Source organism: Ruditapes philippinarum, unplaced genomic scaffold, assembly GCF_026571515.1.
Source record: "Ruditapes philippinarum isolate M1 unplaced genomic scaffold, ASM2657151v2 ctg814_1_1_1_1, whole genome shotgun sequence".
NCBI classification, from domain to species: domain Eukaryota; kingdom Metazoa; phylum Mollusca; class Bivalvia; order Venerida; family Veneridae; genus Ruditapes; species Ruditapes philippinarum.
The window spans coordinates 72,161-90,581 of NW_026853158.1; the positions used below are offsets into that span (position 1 = coordinate 72,161).

The 18,421-nt window shown below is 33.9% G+C and overlaps 2 protein-coding genes across 2 annotated transcripts; one reads left to right on the forward strand and one right to left on the reverse strand.

The window, feature by feature from the left end:
- Positions 1-825: 825 nt before the first annotated feature.
- Positions 826-6,007, reverse strand: LOC132735450 (uncharacterized). Its single transcript, XM_060722400.1, has 5 exons — positions 5,657-6,007; positions 4,418-4,508; positions 3,525-3,652; positions 2,932-3,016; positions 826-1,683 (listed from the first exon to the last, which is right to left on the reverse strand). Exons 1-5 carry the CDS (start codon positions 5,815-5,817, stop codon positions 1,498-1,500), a joined length of 651 nt encoding a protein of 216 aa, XP_060578383.1. The 5' UTR covers positions 5,818-6,007; the 3' UTR covers positions 826-1,497.
- A 2,684-nt stretch (positions 6,008-8,691) lies between these two features.
- Positions 8,692-17,517, forward strand: LOC132735454 (uncharacterized). Its single transcript, XM_060722412.1, has 7 exons — positions 8,692-9,043; positions 10,115-10,205; positions 11,409-11,539; positions 12,689-12,773; positions 13,229-13,332; positions 16,232-16,358; positions 17,318-17,517. The coding sequence occupies exons 1-7, from the start codon at positions 8,883-8,885 to the stop codon at positions 17,378-17,380; spliced, it is 762 nt and encodes a 253-aa protein (XP_060578395.1). The 5' UTR covers positions 8,692-8,882; the 3' UTR covers positions 17,381-17,517.
- Positions 17,518-18,421: the final 904 nt, after the last annotated feature.

Here is an 18,421-nt window from a genome sequence, read left to right on the forward strand (position 1 = left end):
TTTATCTAACAATATTATACCCTTAGAAAAGCTAAAGGCCGCTTTAAAAGACTGCCTCGTTGATAATGGTACTGCCAGAAATTATTAATTTAACGCTTTCATTTTAGTTAAGTTTATCATTTAAGTGAGGATAGTTGTCTTGTGAAACTCGAGATGGGAAATATTTGAATGTCTAGCTCACTGTTGATTCTAAAATACATTGTTAATAAGCGGATATCAATAATTGATTTGAATCTTGATTTTTAGCTGGACTCTGAATGTCGAGTGTTGGGTTTTGTGTTACAAAAGCAGTTTCTGAGCTCAAACTCAGATTTCAAGTAACTTATTGGTCTGAAATTAGCACAGAACGTTTTCTGATCAATGTAAACCATTACATTATAACCTCAGTGCTTGGTTGTCTTTCAAAGTTATTGCACATTTACATGTATTTGTTTTGGCTTACTTGTTTTATTTTATTTATGTGACGAAAACAGGCTGGATAAAAACAAGGAATATTAACGTTTAATCAATGTATCGTGGTGTACTTTACACATTGTCAGCAATAAGTCTGTTCTACATATGTTCGCTGCATCTGGTTTGCGATATACTTTAATTCTCTGTGCTGAATGCTTTCAATCAAATGTTTACATGTATTTGCGAGACATTAAGTAATGGATTCCAAACATCGTTGGGAAAGTATATACCGTATTTCAGATTTAACGTTAAACAAGTGTAGCCTAAGAGACATTCTGAGTAATATAAATGTAGTAACAGAACAGGTTTTTCCCCGTGACATCATTATCGTTTACTAAAAAAAGCACGAATCAAAGAAAAACAACAACAAAATAGCTGTATATCTAGATAGTTATAATTATAACCACTGATGTGAAAAGATATGTGCAGTGCAAATTATTCAAACATCCGTTGCCATATCTAAAACAAATATAAAAGACAATAAGGAGTAAATGAAAAAGGAAACATCGGTTTCCCTGTTTATTATTATCAAAGATAATAAGGAGTAGAACAAAAAATAAGAGTTTATTGAACTTATATTGTAAAAGCAATTCACTGTTACTTGTGCACCTCGCATGTTTATTCAGAATTCATTCATTGTTGAAATATAACTATCGTAAAGAAGTCCATTCGAGTTGGGTGCCGTCGCGATTTCACTCCCCATGTGATGAAATGTTTTTGTCAAAGAAGTCTTGAAGGTTCATGAAGGACCTACTACAGAAAACTGTTTAATGAAAATATATAACTAGAACTTGTATATTATGTTGTTTTGTATATTTCTTTTCTTAAAAGTTTAATATCAAGTCGGTGCTTTTGAATTGATTATATGGTCATAACCTTATCCCTGTGTAAAATAGTTTATATCTAAAACAGGTACAAAAACAAGAAAATGCATTTAAAAAAAGAATTGCATTAATGTCTTCTTCAAGATGGTTCTTTGCCATTGTTCTAATATCACAAACATAACTGTTCTAATATTACAAAAAAATCACAATTGTTCTTATATTACATACACGTGAGTGTCATAATATTGTTGGTTGTGGTGGTAAGCATGAGGACAAGGAACATGATGATAATGTTGATGTTACTTCTAGAGCTGAGTCCACCCGAAACGCTATTGCAGGTAGAATTTATGGGTCCGCTTGGACCACACTTGCCCGGACATGCGCATATCGTCGTCAACGTCATTTCCTGTTGTTACACGAGAAAATAAGTTTCAGATAATAAAAATAATTTGTTCATTTTCTACTCTACCTACTTTCATAGAATTTCGACGTTTTAACAAACGTGTTTTATAATCCATAAAATGTATGCTTTAATTTTAATATTCCAAAGAAACTAAATTAAAAAAAGTCTTCTTGAAAAAGAAAATAATTTGAAATCCAACCTTTTTTTTATCAAAATCGTCATATTTGAGAATGATTTCTTTTCATTGCTCCTTTAATTAAAAAAATAGGCGGAGATATATATGAGCCGCGTCACGACAAAACCAACATAATGGGTTTGCGACAAGCATGGATCCAGACCAGCCTGCGCGTCCGCGCAGTCTTATCAGGATCCATGCTGTTCGCTTACAAATCCTATAACAAGTAGAGAAACTGATAGCGAACAGCATTATCCTGATCAGACTGCGCGGATGCGCAGGCTGTTCTGGCTCCATGCTGGTCGCAAACGCATTACGTTGGTTTGTCATGACGCGGCTCATATCATAATGCAATTTTGTTGCTCTCTTCCACAAACTGTCATATTGTCAAAGCGGCCTCCAGCTTTTTAAAAGTTAAATATGTTATTCTTATATAAATCTGTTCATATAATTTTCAAATAAAAAAATAAGGTAGAAAATGAGATTTTCGACGTAAAAAAACATAAACAATAAGGAAACCCCTCGATACTTCAAATCTTCCGGTCAGCTCTCCAAATTAAATTAAAAAGCATAGCATTCGTTTTTCGATCTTTTATTTTTAGAAACGAATGTCACTGACGCGTTTTTACAGTTTACTGGAGGGAAAGAAAATACTGGAATATTTAGTATGAAACAACACAGAATTATTTTCCTACAAAACTTAAAAACTTGAGGCCGCTTTAAACGAGGCTGCAATTTTTAACATATCAAAATACTTAAGATAATCGTCTCTTTAACTACAATCTATAGTCATACTATGATCTATTTTTAAACTTGTTATTCTAAGAAAATATAATAAAAAAGCATAAAGTATTATCATATTTCATAAGACAAAATTAAAACATCTATCAAGTTATGTTATCATATTTGACACAATGAAACCTGAAATGCAGTTTTACTTCATTACAAATAACAAAAATACATCGCAATAATTAAGTCATGAATATCAAATGAAAATCCTACAAATAAATTCAAAAACAGTTTTAAAAAACGTTGTTTTATCGCAATTTATAAACAAAAAAACGGTGATTACTTACAAATTGCCCGGCTCCTTGCTCACCTTCTGGCTGGAATGTTGGCGTACACGCAGTTTGATCGCATACAAGATTTACTGTTGACAACCTGCAAGTGTTACAGGCAAAAATCTATATCTGATGTTTGTAAGATAAAAATAGAACAGTGAAATATAAAAATAAACAACGAGTGCATATAAACAAAGCACTATGAAATACCTACTCAGGAAAAAAAGAAAGAACATGCAATAAAAACATTGCAAACTCGATATGATCATAAGTGCAACTAAGGTTCGAACAACTGTTCGATGCAAAAAAAAGTGCAACAATAAAGCCGATACCATTAATATCTGAAACTATTGTTCCTCCCTTCCACAGGCAAATTAATTAATATTTGAGATATTTTATATAACAGGAACTTCTAAGCAAACATATACGAATTATAATAATTGATACTGTAATTGCAGCTTTGCACCTTTGCTTTCTCTGTCAGCACGGGTGACCAACGTGTCCAAATATATAAACCTTGTGTTGTACACGTGCTATCGTATGTAATTAAATTACTTACGGTCATACATTTTTACCATATACGCACGTGCGTTCAACGTTTGTCTCACCTTAAAATACCAGTGCCTGACGTATAAGCTGCAATGACATTGCCACTATCATCATCCCATTTAAAAGCTGCTCTAGAGGCGTCGCCAATCTGTTGTTGATGAGACTTGTCTTGTTTTAAAACACAAACCTGGAAAATATCTCAATGGAAAATACAAGAATAACAATAATATTGTTTCATCATGTAAAAAATCAATGAATATAGATCCTTTTGAATTCAATATATTATCCTTTAATTGCAACAAAAATTAAATGTATTCTCCTCTTTTCTCCTTGTTTTTGCATAAGCTATGTAAGGGCAACATAAAGAACATTTTAAAAGTTGCAAATTTTCCATAAAAAAACATGCTTGCAACATTTTCTTTATTATTCAAGAGTCCCATTTTAACTGTTTTCGAGTATCAAATAATGTGAGTTGAGTAAAATACTGAATTCTACCCTTTCGGTGTTGTTTAGACCATGTGATCTCAAATTTGTATCATTTTCAATCTAATTTTATCAATTATGTTTTCATTGTCCGAGTCCAAAAACAACATATTTAAATCCTTATCATTATTAACGGAATTCTTTGATAATCTAAAAGAATAGTTTGTAAAGTTATATAATATTGAGCAGAGCTGTAAAACCTATATAAGATTCAGCTAGCATCTCGTTCAATTTAGACTTGACAACTGAGAATAATAGTCTGTATAGTTTTATAATATTGAGCACAGCTGTAAAACCTATATAAGACTCGTCCAATTTAGATTTGACAACTGAGTACTGTTGAATTAAGAATTGAACTAAACAATGTATATTAGCCTTATATTGCTTTGTTTATGCAATTATGTATAAATTATCAATATAGATAAGTTTATATGATGCTCAATCGAGAAAAAAACAACATCAAACGTACCGCAGCGTTAGAGCAAGCTCCTTCATCGAAACCTCCGCACGGATTGTACGAGTAATAATATCCCTCGTCACTATACAATACGTCTTTAAACCTGAATAATATAATTATAACACATCATAAACAACTTTCTCTCAGCCTATTATATATGACAATGACATAAATAACCTTTATTTTTTATATATATATTTTAGTTTAATTTAGAGTCCCCACCGAAAACAAATAAGGGCGGTTAACTCCAGCAGTCGCAACTTTTTGGTCCTTTCTATTAAACTACGTGTAAGGACCTTGAATTTAAGCAGAACTGATACGGTGTTTCAGACAGACCTACGCTGCGATATTTACTACTGTATATTTGCTGCGTTATTTAATTTCATTATATTGTGTATAAGTCGTTTAAGATATAACGTACATTGCTTATTTGCTCATTATGCTAATAGCCGAAAAGTACAAATGACATGCTCATTTATGTAATTCATATATTATTATAAATGTATGACAATGGGTATTGTACGAGTTGATTCTGTTTTACAGGCATATTCTTAATCATATTATTACCGATATACAATTATATTTTAAAACGGATGTGAAATTGATTCATCCTTTACTTAACAAGCTCTGTCTTTGTCAACATAAAAAGTTAAGTATTAGATCTATATGCACTTTCAATCCGTATTATTTCCTTGATGATTACTTATTATCCGCCAAGTGTTCCGAATGTCACTCCAGAAGACCAAACTTCGAAACAGTGGTCTCCCTTTGCTTCGCTACACAGAGCGTAGCCAATCAAATGACTGTGAAGAGTTTGCCTGAAGACTGTGAGTATTTCTATTTTTATAGCAAACTTTAGTGCACAATCATAACGTCAAGACTCAAGCAACATCCGGTGTTGAAAACGGAAAATCAATCCGGATACTTTCATTTTTCTTGATATTCAAGACAAAGTCGGTTTTGTAATTAGATATAATTAAGATCATTTTTCTTAAATAGTTTTACATAGGCCACCAATATATGACCACTTTGTCACCGACCAAATTAAATTAAAACATGCAGCAGGGACATAAATTAACCTTTTGATATAACTTTATAAAAACAAATGAAAGTGGACACAAGCAAAAAGTTTTAAAGCATGGACTATAATTAATTATTTGTAAAAAACCACTGAAAGTGCAACATTTTTAGCTCCCCCCCCCCAGCACCGTCATCAGCGGTATACAATATGTTTAAACATATGATACTTACATTGGCGTATTGTCGGATTTTCCCAGACTTGTTAGGTCCACTTTACCACTGCCATCATCCATTGTACACGAGCATTCGTCATTTACAGTACAGTCCTTACACGTTATATACGTTACATACGTTACCAGAAATAAAAACAAGGATTTCAATCTCAGACCCATTTTATTTCTTAAAACGAACAACCCTGCCTAAATTATAGATATTCGTTTGCCGATATTAAATAAAACAGTAAAACTAATGAAAGTATCCAAACTTCAAATTTGATTTCAAAAAATTGAAATATACATGAAATATGAGTCAAGATTAAATAAGATGAAAATTATTTCAAAATCCTTAAGTCCATTTATCTGAGCGAGTCAATCAACAAGGTGATACAGGATGCTGTATAATAATTATCAGAAGGTTATAAGATAAAATATTTCATATTCAACTTAAGGACAAAATCATTTTCGAATAATCATATATTTGATTATTTAAATTATTAACAAAATTTAAAAAAGTGATCATTTATTTTGACTTTCCGTTCCCGTTTCTGCTTAAAAAAAAATTTCGGATGAACTTTTTTACGGAAGAGGATGGGACAGGAGGAAAGGGTAAGGGTGTCAAGTTTTGAGTTCTAAATCTACCGATCCGACCTCTCGAGATAAATTCCAATCCCCTCAAAATCAATAACAATTGGTAAATGTATTGTAAAATAAAGTACAATAGAAAATGTACTGGTTCCCCTGATTTTTTTGTTGTAACATGCGTTTGATTTCGTTTAAAAGATAAAAAAAAAATCGTTTAATCACAAAAAGAAAGCAAGAAAAAAAACAAGACGTATTATCGTTAAATATTATTCAAACAGAGACTTACATCACTGAATAAAGTTCTATGGTTTAAACAAAAATAAATTTAAACAAAATAAGATATATATGACATTAAAAGTGCGTATAATGCCACTTAAGCTATCTCTTTAATTCTAAAATAAAATTTGAGGAGGAAAATAACCTGTCGTAGTTACTTCAGACATAAATGTAAATTACACGTTGGACACGTTAAAATATGTAATGCGCGACATTTTTATAAGAAGATTCTCGTTTATCAAAATATTTAAAATGGGACACTACATATATTTAACTATGTAAAATATGAAAGTATTTAGACACATTCATGTGATACACTGAACGCAGTTACTATCTTGTGACAGAAGAGGTATCTGTATCACATGTTACTCACTTGACACATTAAAAACATTGTATATCTGGACATTTGCCCCCCGGACAATTGCCGTCCTATTTCTTAGAGGCGGCCGTTCGCTTCCTCATATCTCATATCAAAAATTTAAGGGGACACATGTCCGCCCTTTCAAAACATACGATGGGGCAAATGTCCGCCATCGCAAAAAGGGGAGGGGGGGCAAACGTCCGGGACCAAATGTCCTAGAATCGTATTTTATGCGCGACATAATTTTATTTAAAGGAACTTGATAATGGAGATGTTTTTGACATTAAAGGACCGGCAAAATGTTTTCGAGACTTTACTATTTCGTGTAAATCTTGTAAAAAAATCGTGTAAAAATGGTCATTCCCCTACTCCGTGTTTTTCTTCAGATTAATCATTTAATTGATTAAAATGACCCACAATGAAAACGGTTGTAACGTTTTTACTCAAATCGGCCTGAGAATGGCGCAAAAATCTATTATCAATTTAATTTTAAAAAGATGTCTTCATTATCGTTTGCAGATTTTCCATTGTTAAGCTACAGTCTCACTAATCGCGGCAGAGCCCCGGCAGAGCCCCGGTAGACGTCCGGGGTGATCCGGGAACGACCGGGGTTCGACCGGGAACAACCGGAGTACATCCGTAACTCTGCCGGCAACGTCCTGGATGATCCAGGATGATTCGGGAACATCCGGCATTCGACCCCGGATGGAATAAAATATTTAATATCACCGGGGTGGTCCGGGATGATCCGGGAAGGTATAGCTTTGCCGGCTTCATCCTTAGCTCTGCCGGGAACGACCGGGGTTATACCGGGGAAGCACCGTAGCTCTGCCGGCACAAACCGGATATGATCCGGGGTATGATATAGCCGGTAGAGCTACGGTAGAGCCCCGGAAAATGCCTGCAGAGCCCCGGCAACTACAAGCAGAGTCCCGGATGATAAAGGTAGGGCTACGGTTGATCCCGGTAGAGCCCCGGCAAAGCCCGGATCATTTCAAAAGAATAACGACAATTTGCGATGATTGCACTTGCTGGTATTAAAACCCCTCCCATTTCCCTTCTATCCAGTATGGCATAAGGATTTTTCAGAAAATCATCATGCATTACTATTCTGGAACAATAGATATTATATTAAATAAAAATTATGTATCAATGTTATCATTTTCGGGCGTTTTCAATCCACCGGGGTTCTACCGGGGCTCTGCCTGGACCGTCCTGGGCTCTGCCGGGGCTCTGCCTGGATCGACCGGGGCTCTGCCTTGGTCAACCGGGGCTCTTCCGGCGTCATCCGGGAACGACCGGGGAAGCACCGGCATGAACCGTAGCTGCACCTGGGCGCTGCCTGGATGATCCGGAGCGCATCCTGGGTGGTTAGTTTAGAACTACCGTAGTGCTGCCGGGGTAAGTGTGACCGCTATAATTTCACCCCGGATCGTCCCGGATCATCCCGGTAACTTACCGGGATGGTCCTGGGCTCTGCCGGAAGTAAGTGAGACCGAGGCTTAAGCGCATCACTGGATATATATGTTTGATATTCGTATCTCATTTGTTACGGCTTTTTTAACCTCATTTTAGCTCCTTTGATATATTAGAATGAAATGTCACTCAATGGATATCAAATTATTAAATTAACGGTTATTATAAATCAGGCGCAGTTTTTATATTGAAAAATGCGATAATGAATTTCGGTAATTTAGATCTATACGATGTAATATCTAACACGGTGCGACCAAAGTTTTAAATGGCGGTCCTATTTCTAATCTTTATTTTGATAAAATTGACGCTGAGCTATTAAAATATACGAGCGTACATGTAAACTTTACTATAATGATACAGCAGTCTGATATACATGTATAAATATCTACACTGATTAGATACTGTATAATTAAATTTTACAATTTTCGATCCTGAAATTTAGGTTTTAAATAAATTTTATGTTTCAAAAATAACGTATTTTGGATATTAACATATGTTGTTAGATAAGGAAATTTCTCTGTTTATGTGATAATCAATTTTGACGATGATTCGGGTAAAAATGATTTTAGGGATAGTCACATGCGTTTTATATTTCGGTTCGGTAAGACTGAAGGATTGTAATCAGAATTCTCAATGCAAGTGTACATATGATGACGGCGGTGTTGTTGATTTAACAAGTCTCGGGAATACAGATAATACACCAAGGTATTGTTTCCATGGAATCAACGGTCATACTAGGTTTAAAAGTCATGTGTCGCTGACACAAAGCGATGACATGTGTTCGGCGCGTCGATTGGTCGCTACACCCCACCCTCCCAATTTTACCCACTATACCACCCTCCTATTACGGACCCTAATGGTCACCGATAAGAATAAGTTTTTATAACTCTTTTTCTTACCTAGATAGTATAAAACAATTATTTTCCAACTGACTATTTCTTCTATGAATGAAAATGATGCTGTGATGATCTCTTTTTCTATTCTTAATTTGCTGCTCTCTATTCTTCACTTAAAACACGTTTATTCAGAATTATCTAGCATGCCATTTTTATGTCTTTAGTATGATAACTTATTTATTCATTTATTCATTTATTTATTTATTTATTCATTTATTTATTTATTTATTTATTTGTTATTTGCCTTATTCAAACACTCACACTTCGTACTTGATGTTTCATTTTTGCCTTTTTCAAACAAGTACTGTATGTTTTAATATTGGCAGATTTGATATTTTATTGTAAGTGTCATTTAAATTAATAATGCTAGATTAAGATATGCACGTTATGTGTATAACTAAAATGTGTACTTTGTATTGCATTATGATAAGTCAACGAGCGGGGCCGAGTGGTTAAGGTCGTTGAATTCAAACCACTTGCCCCTCACCGCTGTGGGTTCAAATCCCGACAAGGACTTTGGATTCTTTCATGTGAGGAAGCTATCCAGCAAGCTTACGGAATGTCGGTGGTTCTACTCAGGTGCCCGTTCGTGCCTGAAATAATTCACGGAAGGGCTCCTGATGTCTTCCTCCACCAGTAAAGCTGGAACGTCGCTAAATGACCTATACTGTGTCGGTGTGACGTAAAAGCCAGTCAAACAAACAAACAAAAAACAAACAAACATTACAATAAGAAATAAACATGTGAATCTTATTTAAATTTTTGTCAGATTCAAGCATGAACAATGTTTCAAATTCATCTTTATTGTATACTTCCCAGATATACTTTATATTTATAATTTTTTATATTAATTTACTTACTTTACTTTCTATATTATCAGATTTAAAGATATATTGTCAAGTAGTGAAGGCAATTTTTACTCCTATAACCCGTGCACACCGTTTCAAGAGGAAGAATGCACGGACGCTGCGGTAAGAATTCAAATATATTATATCCATAGTACATCAGCCACAGCCCCGTTAGCTCAATGGGTAGATCGTTGGACTGTTTATCGGGCGAACCGGGTTCAATTCTCGGACGGTGCGAGTCTCTTTCGTTGTGATGTATCATGAAATTTTTCTTACGGTCATTCATACTGTACCTCTGGTCTGGCAAGTACAGAAGTCATCAGTTCATTGCGAAAGTGTAGGCAACTAATATTTGTAAACTGTCTGATAGCTTGCCCAGGAACGATGCGATGACTGAATTGAGCTCTTGTAAATCCATTGTGACTTACTGCTGTGATCCGGAGTGAAAACTACCATCACCACTCCGTAGAACATCAGTCTTATTATACCTGTATCACATTCTATCACAACGTTTATCTCCCCTTGTTTGTTACTGTATCATAACAACAACGCGTTTAAGTTCAATTGCGCACGTGTAATACAACAATTTCAACAATTTCAACTGTTTTCTTAAGAGAAATTGCCAGTATTGTGACTATAAATGTACAAGTAAAGACTAAAGAGCACATTTTTAAAGTATATGCGGAATCCGGTTCATTTCATTTCAAAGCTCAATGCCTCCAGATGTGTTCAACATATTTCAAAAATGTCAAACTTGAGAAAAATGTACTTAGATTTTAAGAAAAGTAAAACAATGCCAATTTCAAGTAATAATTTACAAATTATGTGCAATTAATGGCACCATTACCCTATTGCTACTGAGTCAGACTAACGCAGTAAGGATTTTTTTACATATTTTGACATCTGTTTGGTGATTTACGTTAATTGTAAGTACCGTTGAAAATGCATGCTACTTTCTATGTTCACTTCACAATATTTTACTCTTACATACAAAAATTTTATGAAAATTAGCATAAATCTGGAGGCATGCTGCGTTAAAGTTGTCGCTCTTTGATTTTGCTGTAGGCCAAATGTCAAACTATACGATATATAACAATTAGACATGTATAGACATAATACATAATTTATGTTTGTTGTTTTGTTTCTTTCTCTCATTTTTCCTTTCATTTTGTTTGTTTCGTGCTATTGCTGTTGTCTTTAATGCTACTTATGTTGTTTTGTCAGTAAAAAGTTCATCCCTTGGTAATTGATCTTTGTTTACATATTTTGGTATACATACTTGTTTTCAATTTTGACTGAAAATACAATATTTGATGTTTATTTAAGGTATGTATCATAAATCCAGACAAAACACAGTCAATCACCATAGGGGACGCAGCAAAGGCCGCCTTCAAGTATGATGACGACAGTGGGAACCTTATTGCAGGATATACTTCTGGTGATATAACAAACTTAAGGTAATATAACCATTTTGTAAAACTTCGTCATTATTCGCCATTTTTCCGTCATTTTCCCATGTCGTAAATAGAATAAACAAGCGTTGATATGACCTGAAAAACTTACCCCGTTCCAGAATTGCTAGAATACCACAAGAATATAATCGTGATATCCCTGAATTGGTTGACTGAGTTTGTTTTCAAATTAATACTAGACGACGAAGCTTACAAATAATAATCGTATCATCTCATCGCTTTTAAAAAATGATTGTTATAAACGGAAATTGGCGAAGTTGGCCGCATTCATGCGAAATACACATGTTTAAGGAATATACATGTTCCTTTATGTATTTAGAGAATTATGGAGTCCAAAAACTGTCGACGCGATTTATTATTCAAATGTTTGATGATTTATTAGAGAGAAGTATTATGATCAAAGATTGCAGCTTCCCCGCAACCTAGGGATCGTCGGTTCGAGCCCTATTTTGGGTCACGACCATATTTTCTCATATCACCCTAACACTGGTTGATTTAGGATATATACCCACAAATGGTCCAAATATCATTTAAGCCTTTATTACAATTAAGAAAAAAAATATGTTTATACTCGTCTGATATGTTTTTATGCTTTAGCTTTTTTAATTTTGGTTGTCTTTTAAGAGGCGTTAAAGTCACATCATGATTCGGAAACGATTTTTTTAACTTTCTTTAGGAAGAGCAAACATAAGTATTATAAAGTTTAAACAATGGAGTTAGAGCATTTTAGACGCGTACCATCTGACGAAAATATTTATTCATCAAGAAAGTAGTAAAATGTAAACAAATGTAATATTATGACTTCCATACAGAAAACTAAATCAATGTAACTGCACTAATTGCCAAAAATCAACAGAAGCAAACTGGCCAGATTTTAGCTTAATTGGACTCTATATTTAGGCATACACCAAATAAATCAAACTTTTGAGAGAAAAAAGAAAAACAAAATGGGCCTTTAGATAGAAACATTTATTTATAAATAATTTATTTATTTATTTGTTTTTTGTTTGCTTGTTCGTTCGTTCGTTCGTTCGTTCGTTCATTCATTCATTCATTCATTCATTCATTCATTCATTCATTCATTTATTCATTCATTTACTCAGTTATTTATTTATTTATTTATTTATTTTACAGACTTTCTGAGATTATTTTAAAGTGTGACCAAAGTGCATGTGATCCGGAAATATCGGCAGACGGTCAGCAGAACGCGGGCTTTTTTGTAAGAATTCACCTTAATTGTGTGTTTGTAAACAGTTTAAGTACAATACATGCTTGTATTTTACCTTTTGGGTTACTTTCATTATCATATAATCTTACATGCAAAATCATACAGAATCTGGATTGTAACAAATTGATGTAAAATACTTTTGGTGTCACCATCAATCTGTCCCCTGGTGCTGCTTTAAGTTTGTAACACACTAGGTTAGTCAAAATCATATTTCCTGTTTCGGTGCCATATGACCTAAATTGTGTCTATGGGCCGTAAAACGAAACAAAAATACAAACAGACAAGAATGCATCTTATGTGACAGGTATCATTTCCACTTTTAGATTTCACAGGAAGTATTGATGATATTTACGAAAAAATCCACCTTTGTAATTGTAATCGCCCTATTGGATGAGCTTTTGAAGACAATTTCAAAATCCGAACATCTTCCATGTTATCTCTTTTAGCAAATGACGCTTACATCAGTCTGCGCATGTCCAAATGGCTGCAGTGCTTCCGGTCCAAAAAACTGCTCAAGCGGGATTTCTGTTGGAACAATCCTTTGCATCTTGTAAGTTAACACTCATTAAATTTTATTTCATAAAAATCAGAATGATCCAATTTATTTTCATGAATTAAATACTTTTAGAACCTTGCAGGTTCTTTCAAAATGACCTACGAAAGATGCAAAATTTGGCGATTTAGCTCAGTTTCACGCATATATTCTGGAAAAAAAAATACTATCAGAATATTCAAATACATGCACCGAAATAATTGTTCTATGCTGAAAATTTATACCAATTTTCACAGCGCTTAGTTTATAAACAAAGTTACAGGCAAGTTTTGAAAAACCTGTGTAAACCTTGGTAAAATTACGCCCGTGTGATTATTACGCGACACCGGCTGTTCCAAGGGGGCAATACACAGTTTTCAAGGCTTCTCGTCAAACAACTGACTGTGCCACAATCAAAACCTCACACACAAGTCTGTAATCACACACCTGAAATAAATGCATTTCATATTTATCATATACATATGTATCTCACAGCAAACAATTAAAAATACATGTCCACCTTCTAGTTTTCTGGCACATAGCCCTGTGTTTTCCATTGTTTTGGTCGCGAAAATCAACGACAAAAAGAGTGGATTACCCCTATTCGCATAATAACCAAAATATATTAACGTCAAAAGATTAAATCACAAGCTATGGTGATTCTTCCTTCTTAAACAATGCACAATCTGAAAATAACATCCAAAACGGGGAGTCATGCACCTACTTTTTTCACTGTTCTAAGTCTTCTGCATACCCTTTAAATTGAAGAGCTGATTTACCGGCTAGCTACAAAAACCACACGTTCGCATCCGACAGGTACTCTCTCAAAAACCAATTTAAGGGTCAACACCACTAAATTCAATTTTACTAAATAACTGAAACACAATACTAGTCATTGAAACTTGAAATATAGTAACTATAAACATTTAGAACCTCAAATATTCACTTCAATTTCAAAACTGTCTCTTATTTGTAAATTTGACCCTGGCCAATTCGAAACTAAACGGCCGAAACTGTGTACTGCCTCCCAAGATCGCATTGGCAACAACAGGAGTCAGGATAATGCTAGTTAAAGTCTATATGGCATGACATCGAATGATATAAAATTAATGGGAAATTTTATGGGAGAAACGCTGAATGAATCCATGTTTTTTTTTAATACTAAATAGATTTTGATTTTTTATAAGATTTACAACGCAATAGATCATGTTTAACAATCTCGATTGCTCATAATGGTTTTTAATTTAGCTCTGATTTACTGATTTAATGGATTCCTGCTCTGATCTTTTACTTGAATAACAATAGATTTAACCACAAACATTGATATGTGCTCTTTTGTTAAGAAATATGTTGTGGTGAAATTCTTATTGAAACCCACTACTCTGATAATTAGAATTAGACAGGTCAGGGATCTATGTCTGGACTCCACTCTGACATGGTATTGTTAATGTGCTTTCAAATTGAATCGGTTTATATTCCCTAGGCGTCACTTATTTTACATCGGCTTATATACGAAAATACATTTAAGCCTTTTTTCTGAAACACAAATGACCACAGCTTAGATATTTGAATGTGGCATTGTCAAGTTAACCTCTACAAAAGTTCTATAGATCATGCCCTTGGGGCAAAATTGGTCCCGCCCTATTTGTCAGTTAGTTTACATACACGTATAGTAAAACTTTTTTTCAAATTGTATCGGTTGTCATGTGAACACACATGTATATATTTGGAACAGTTCTTGTATATCACTCAGAGGCTGATTCTTACAATAATCTGCTCCGGCTTTTTTATTTGAAACAAAGATCCTAACCATGAGCTAACATTCTCATTTATTAATACATAAGTTGTGGTAGGACTGTGGATAACAATAAATTTTATTTGATACAGTTAGAGAAGAAAAGGTTTAAAAAAAACAACGATGAGAACAAACAAGAGGGCCATGATAGCCCTTATATCAAGGCCCTTATATCGCTCACCTGATCATTGAGGCTCTGAATTATTATTGTTAGCAATGAATGAACGGCAGATATAATGCAATAAACTTAAACTGATATCATAACATTCATATCTGCATCTGAAATAGTGCAAATGTTAATAAGATTTGTTTCATATCTGCCTTTTTATGTGCTGTAACCTTTTTTTTTACCACAGATGACCCTTATTCAAACAACCTTTCTGACCAATGTGCAGGAAATTTGGGCTAAAATGCAACCTCTAGAGTGAAAACAGATTTTTTCCATTTTTGGTCTTTGTAAGCTCGATTTTGACCATGGATTACCCATGTTCAAAGCTGAGTTAGATATCATCAAAACAAACTTTCTGATGAAAATAGTATGCCCAGAATGTATACAATAATTTTTTTATAATCTGGGTTATGTGACTCAGTTTTTGACCCCAGATGACCAATATTTATACATGACCTAGAAACCATCTAAACAACCTTTCTGACTGATTTCCAGGATATTTGGACCTAAACAATATACTGAACAGTGTTAGCAAGGTTCTTCCAAATTTGGGCTGCGTACCCTTGTTTTTGCCCACAGATGATTCATATTCAAACTTGAGCTAGAGAATATCTTAACAACCTATCTTACTCTTTTCCAGATTATCTGGACCAAAACAGTAGCCTCTAAAGTGTTAATGAGGTTTTTACGTATTTGAGCCGAGTGACCTAATATGAAATTGCTCTAGATATCATCAAAACAACCTTTCTCATTTGTTTCCAGAATATTTAGACTGAAAAAGTAGTATGTAGAGTGTTTTTCTATATTTAAAATATATGCCCCCTCCCCCGAATCGGCGCGAATTTGACACTATAAAGAACTTTGAACTTGGGCGTGATCCTGACTTAATAATAAAATCTTGAATTTTGAAATCTTGATATGCTTCAGTGTGTTGTGTTTTTTGTATTATTCAGGGCAGTGTCAGTCTTATTTCTGTATTTTGTGGTTGGTGTGGTATTTATGAAATTCGTTAAAAAGAAAGAGGGAGCAGAAATTGTGCCAAATATCATATTTTGGAAAAGTTTACCAGTTCTAGTTAAGGTACTGTAAAATATTTACATTATATGTTTTATCTATGACCATTCTAGTGCAAGCTTAATTTAGGTTCGTGTACCTTTAAGTCTCATTCTATGTAAGTTTGTTGAAATTTCACATCCATGTTGTTTTTAATATGCTATGTCTTACAATTACACAAGATAAGCTGGCTATTTTGACTCTCTTTTGGCTTTCAAGAAAAGCCAGTTCTAAGTAACTAAGCGGCAGCAATAAATATCATAGCATACTAGTTCATGACGTCATCCAGTGATTGATGATTGCCAAAGCCTGTGCTGAGGGTTTTAACTGTGTAACATTTACCATAATGACTTATCAATAGATATCTAGAAAAACCGAGTCTGTATTCGATTCTGTAAAAAATTAGTCAAACCGAGTCTGAAAAGAAGCATTCAAACCAAGTGTGTACAGATTTAGTCAAGCCGGGTTTATACAGATTAAGTCAAACCGAGTCTTTATTGAATGTGTGTAGTAGTCTATGCTTAATGAGGGTTCATCCGCCCTTTCGGGCACAAAATGCAGCTTTCGCTGTCGAGTACGGAGCCCGGACATGTCACCAGTCATGCCCTTAAAGAGTTAATTTTGAAGCACAAAGTGGTGATAATTTACCTCCATGCAATTTCCACGGAGTATTAGCCAAAGATATGAATTTTGAGTTAAAAGTAGGTCACTGTACGGCGGTCAATGAGAACCTTAATGTACAGTAACCTGTGACAATAACCTGTGACAATATGAAAGGATCTTTATTGATTTAGCCAAACTAAAGCTATATAGATTGAGTCAAACCGGACCTGAATATAGAATCATTCAAACCGACTGTATCTAGATTATGTCAAACCGAGTCTTTATTGATTTAGAAATCCTATTCTGTATAGATTAATCAAACCGAATAATAGTTGTTATGTATGATTTGAAATGTAACCAGTACATTGTTCTCTTTATTTCAGTCTGGCGGTGTGTTTATTGTAAGTAAATTCCAGAGAAAGGGAGATTCGTATAATTCTATATGACTTAAAACATGTCACGTGATATGCATTGTAGTGTAACAACACCATGTTGGTATAACAATTTGATGATGTAGTAACATATTTGTTCAAAGAACTTATATTTGTTATATAAATAATTCTAATAAATCGTTGTTCTAATTCGGCATCTTGTTGTTCAGATAAAGTACACGTTGTTTAAAAGCTTATAGTTTTTATAATCAAACACTCTCTTTTTCTTTTCCTTTTTATGCTTGAGTAACACGGCATGTTTTGTCTTGATTAACACTTTTGTTTAAACAATATTTTATAAAATTTTATATATAATCTGTTTTAAGAAATAACATATGATCGTTTTTAATAACGTTTATTATTTTTAATAATGTGTTTTAAACAGCTTCTCATTGTTCTATACGTTGCCGTAAAATGTCATGTTGTTCTAATTTCTCATTGATATTATGATGGCTCATTTTCTTCTCTGAACATTCTCTTTTATACCTTACTGGCTGATATTTTCATCATGTTGTTCTAATTTCTCATTGATATTATAATGGCTCATGTTCTTCACTGAACATTCTCTTTTATACCTTACTGGCTGACATTTTTCATCATGTTGTTCTAATTTCTCATTGATATTATAATGGCTCATGTTCTTCACTGAACATTCTCTTTTATACCTTACTGGCTGACATTTTTCATCATGTTGTTCTAATTTCTCATTGATATTATAATGGCTCATGTTCTTCACTGAACATTCTCTTTTATACCTTACTGGCTGTCATTTTTCATCATTTTGTTTTTATTTGTCGTTGATACTCTAATGGCTAATTGGTTGGGGACCACCAAAACCGAACAGTCACCAAACTCGGACGAAGCAGAAAATGTCTGATTTAATTTTTTTTCTTTGTTGAATTGTTGTCAATCTATCAATCACTTTTAAGACAATAAATGTACTAGTATATTTATTCTATAATTAAGTAATTAGATTTATTTGAACTTATGTAAACAGTAATATTTTCATGCCTGTTTCAAGAACGTTGACGCTGAAAATTTGGACATCAAGAGAGC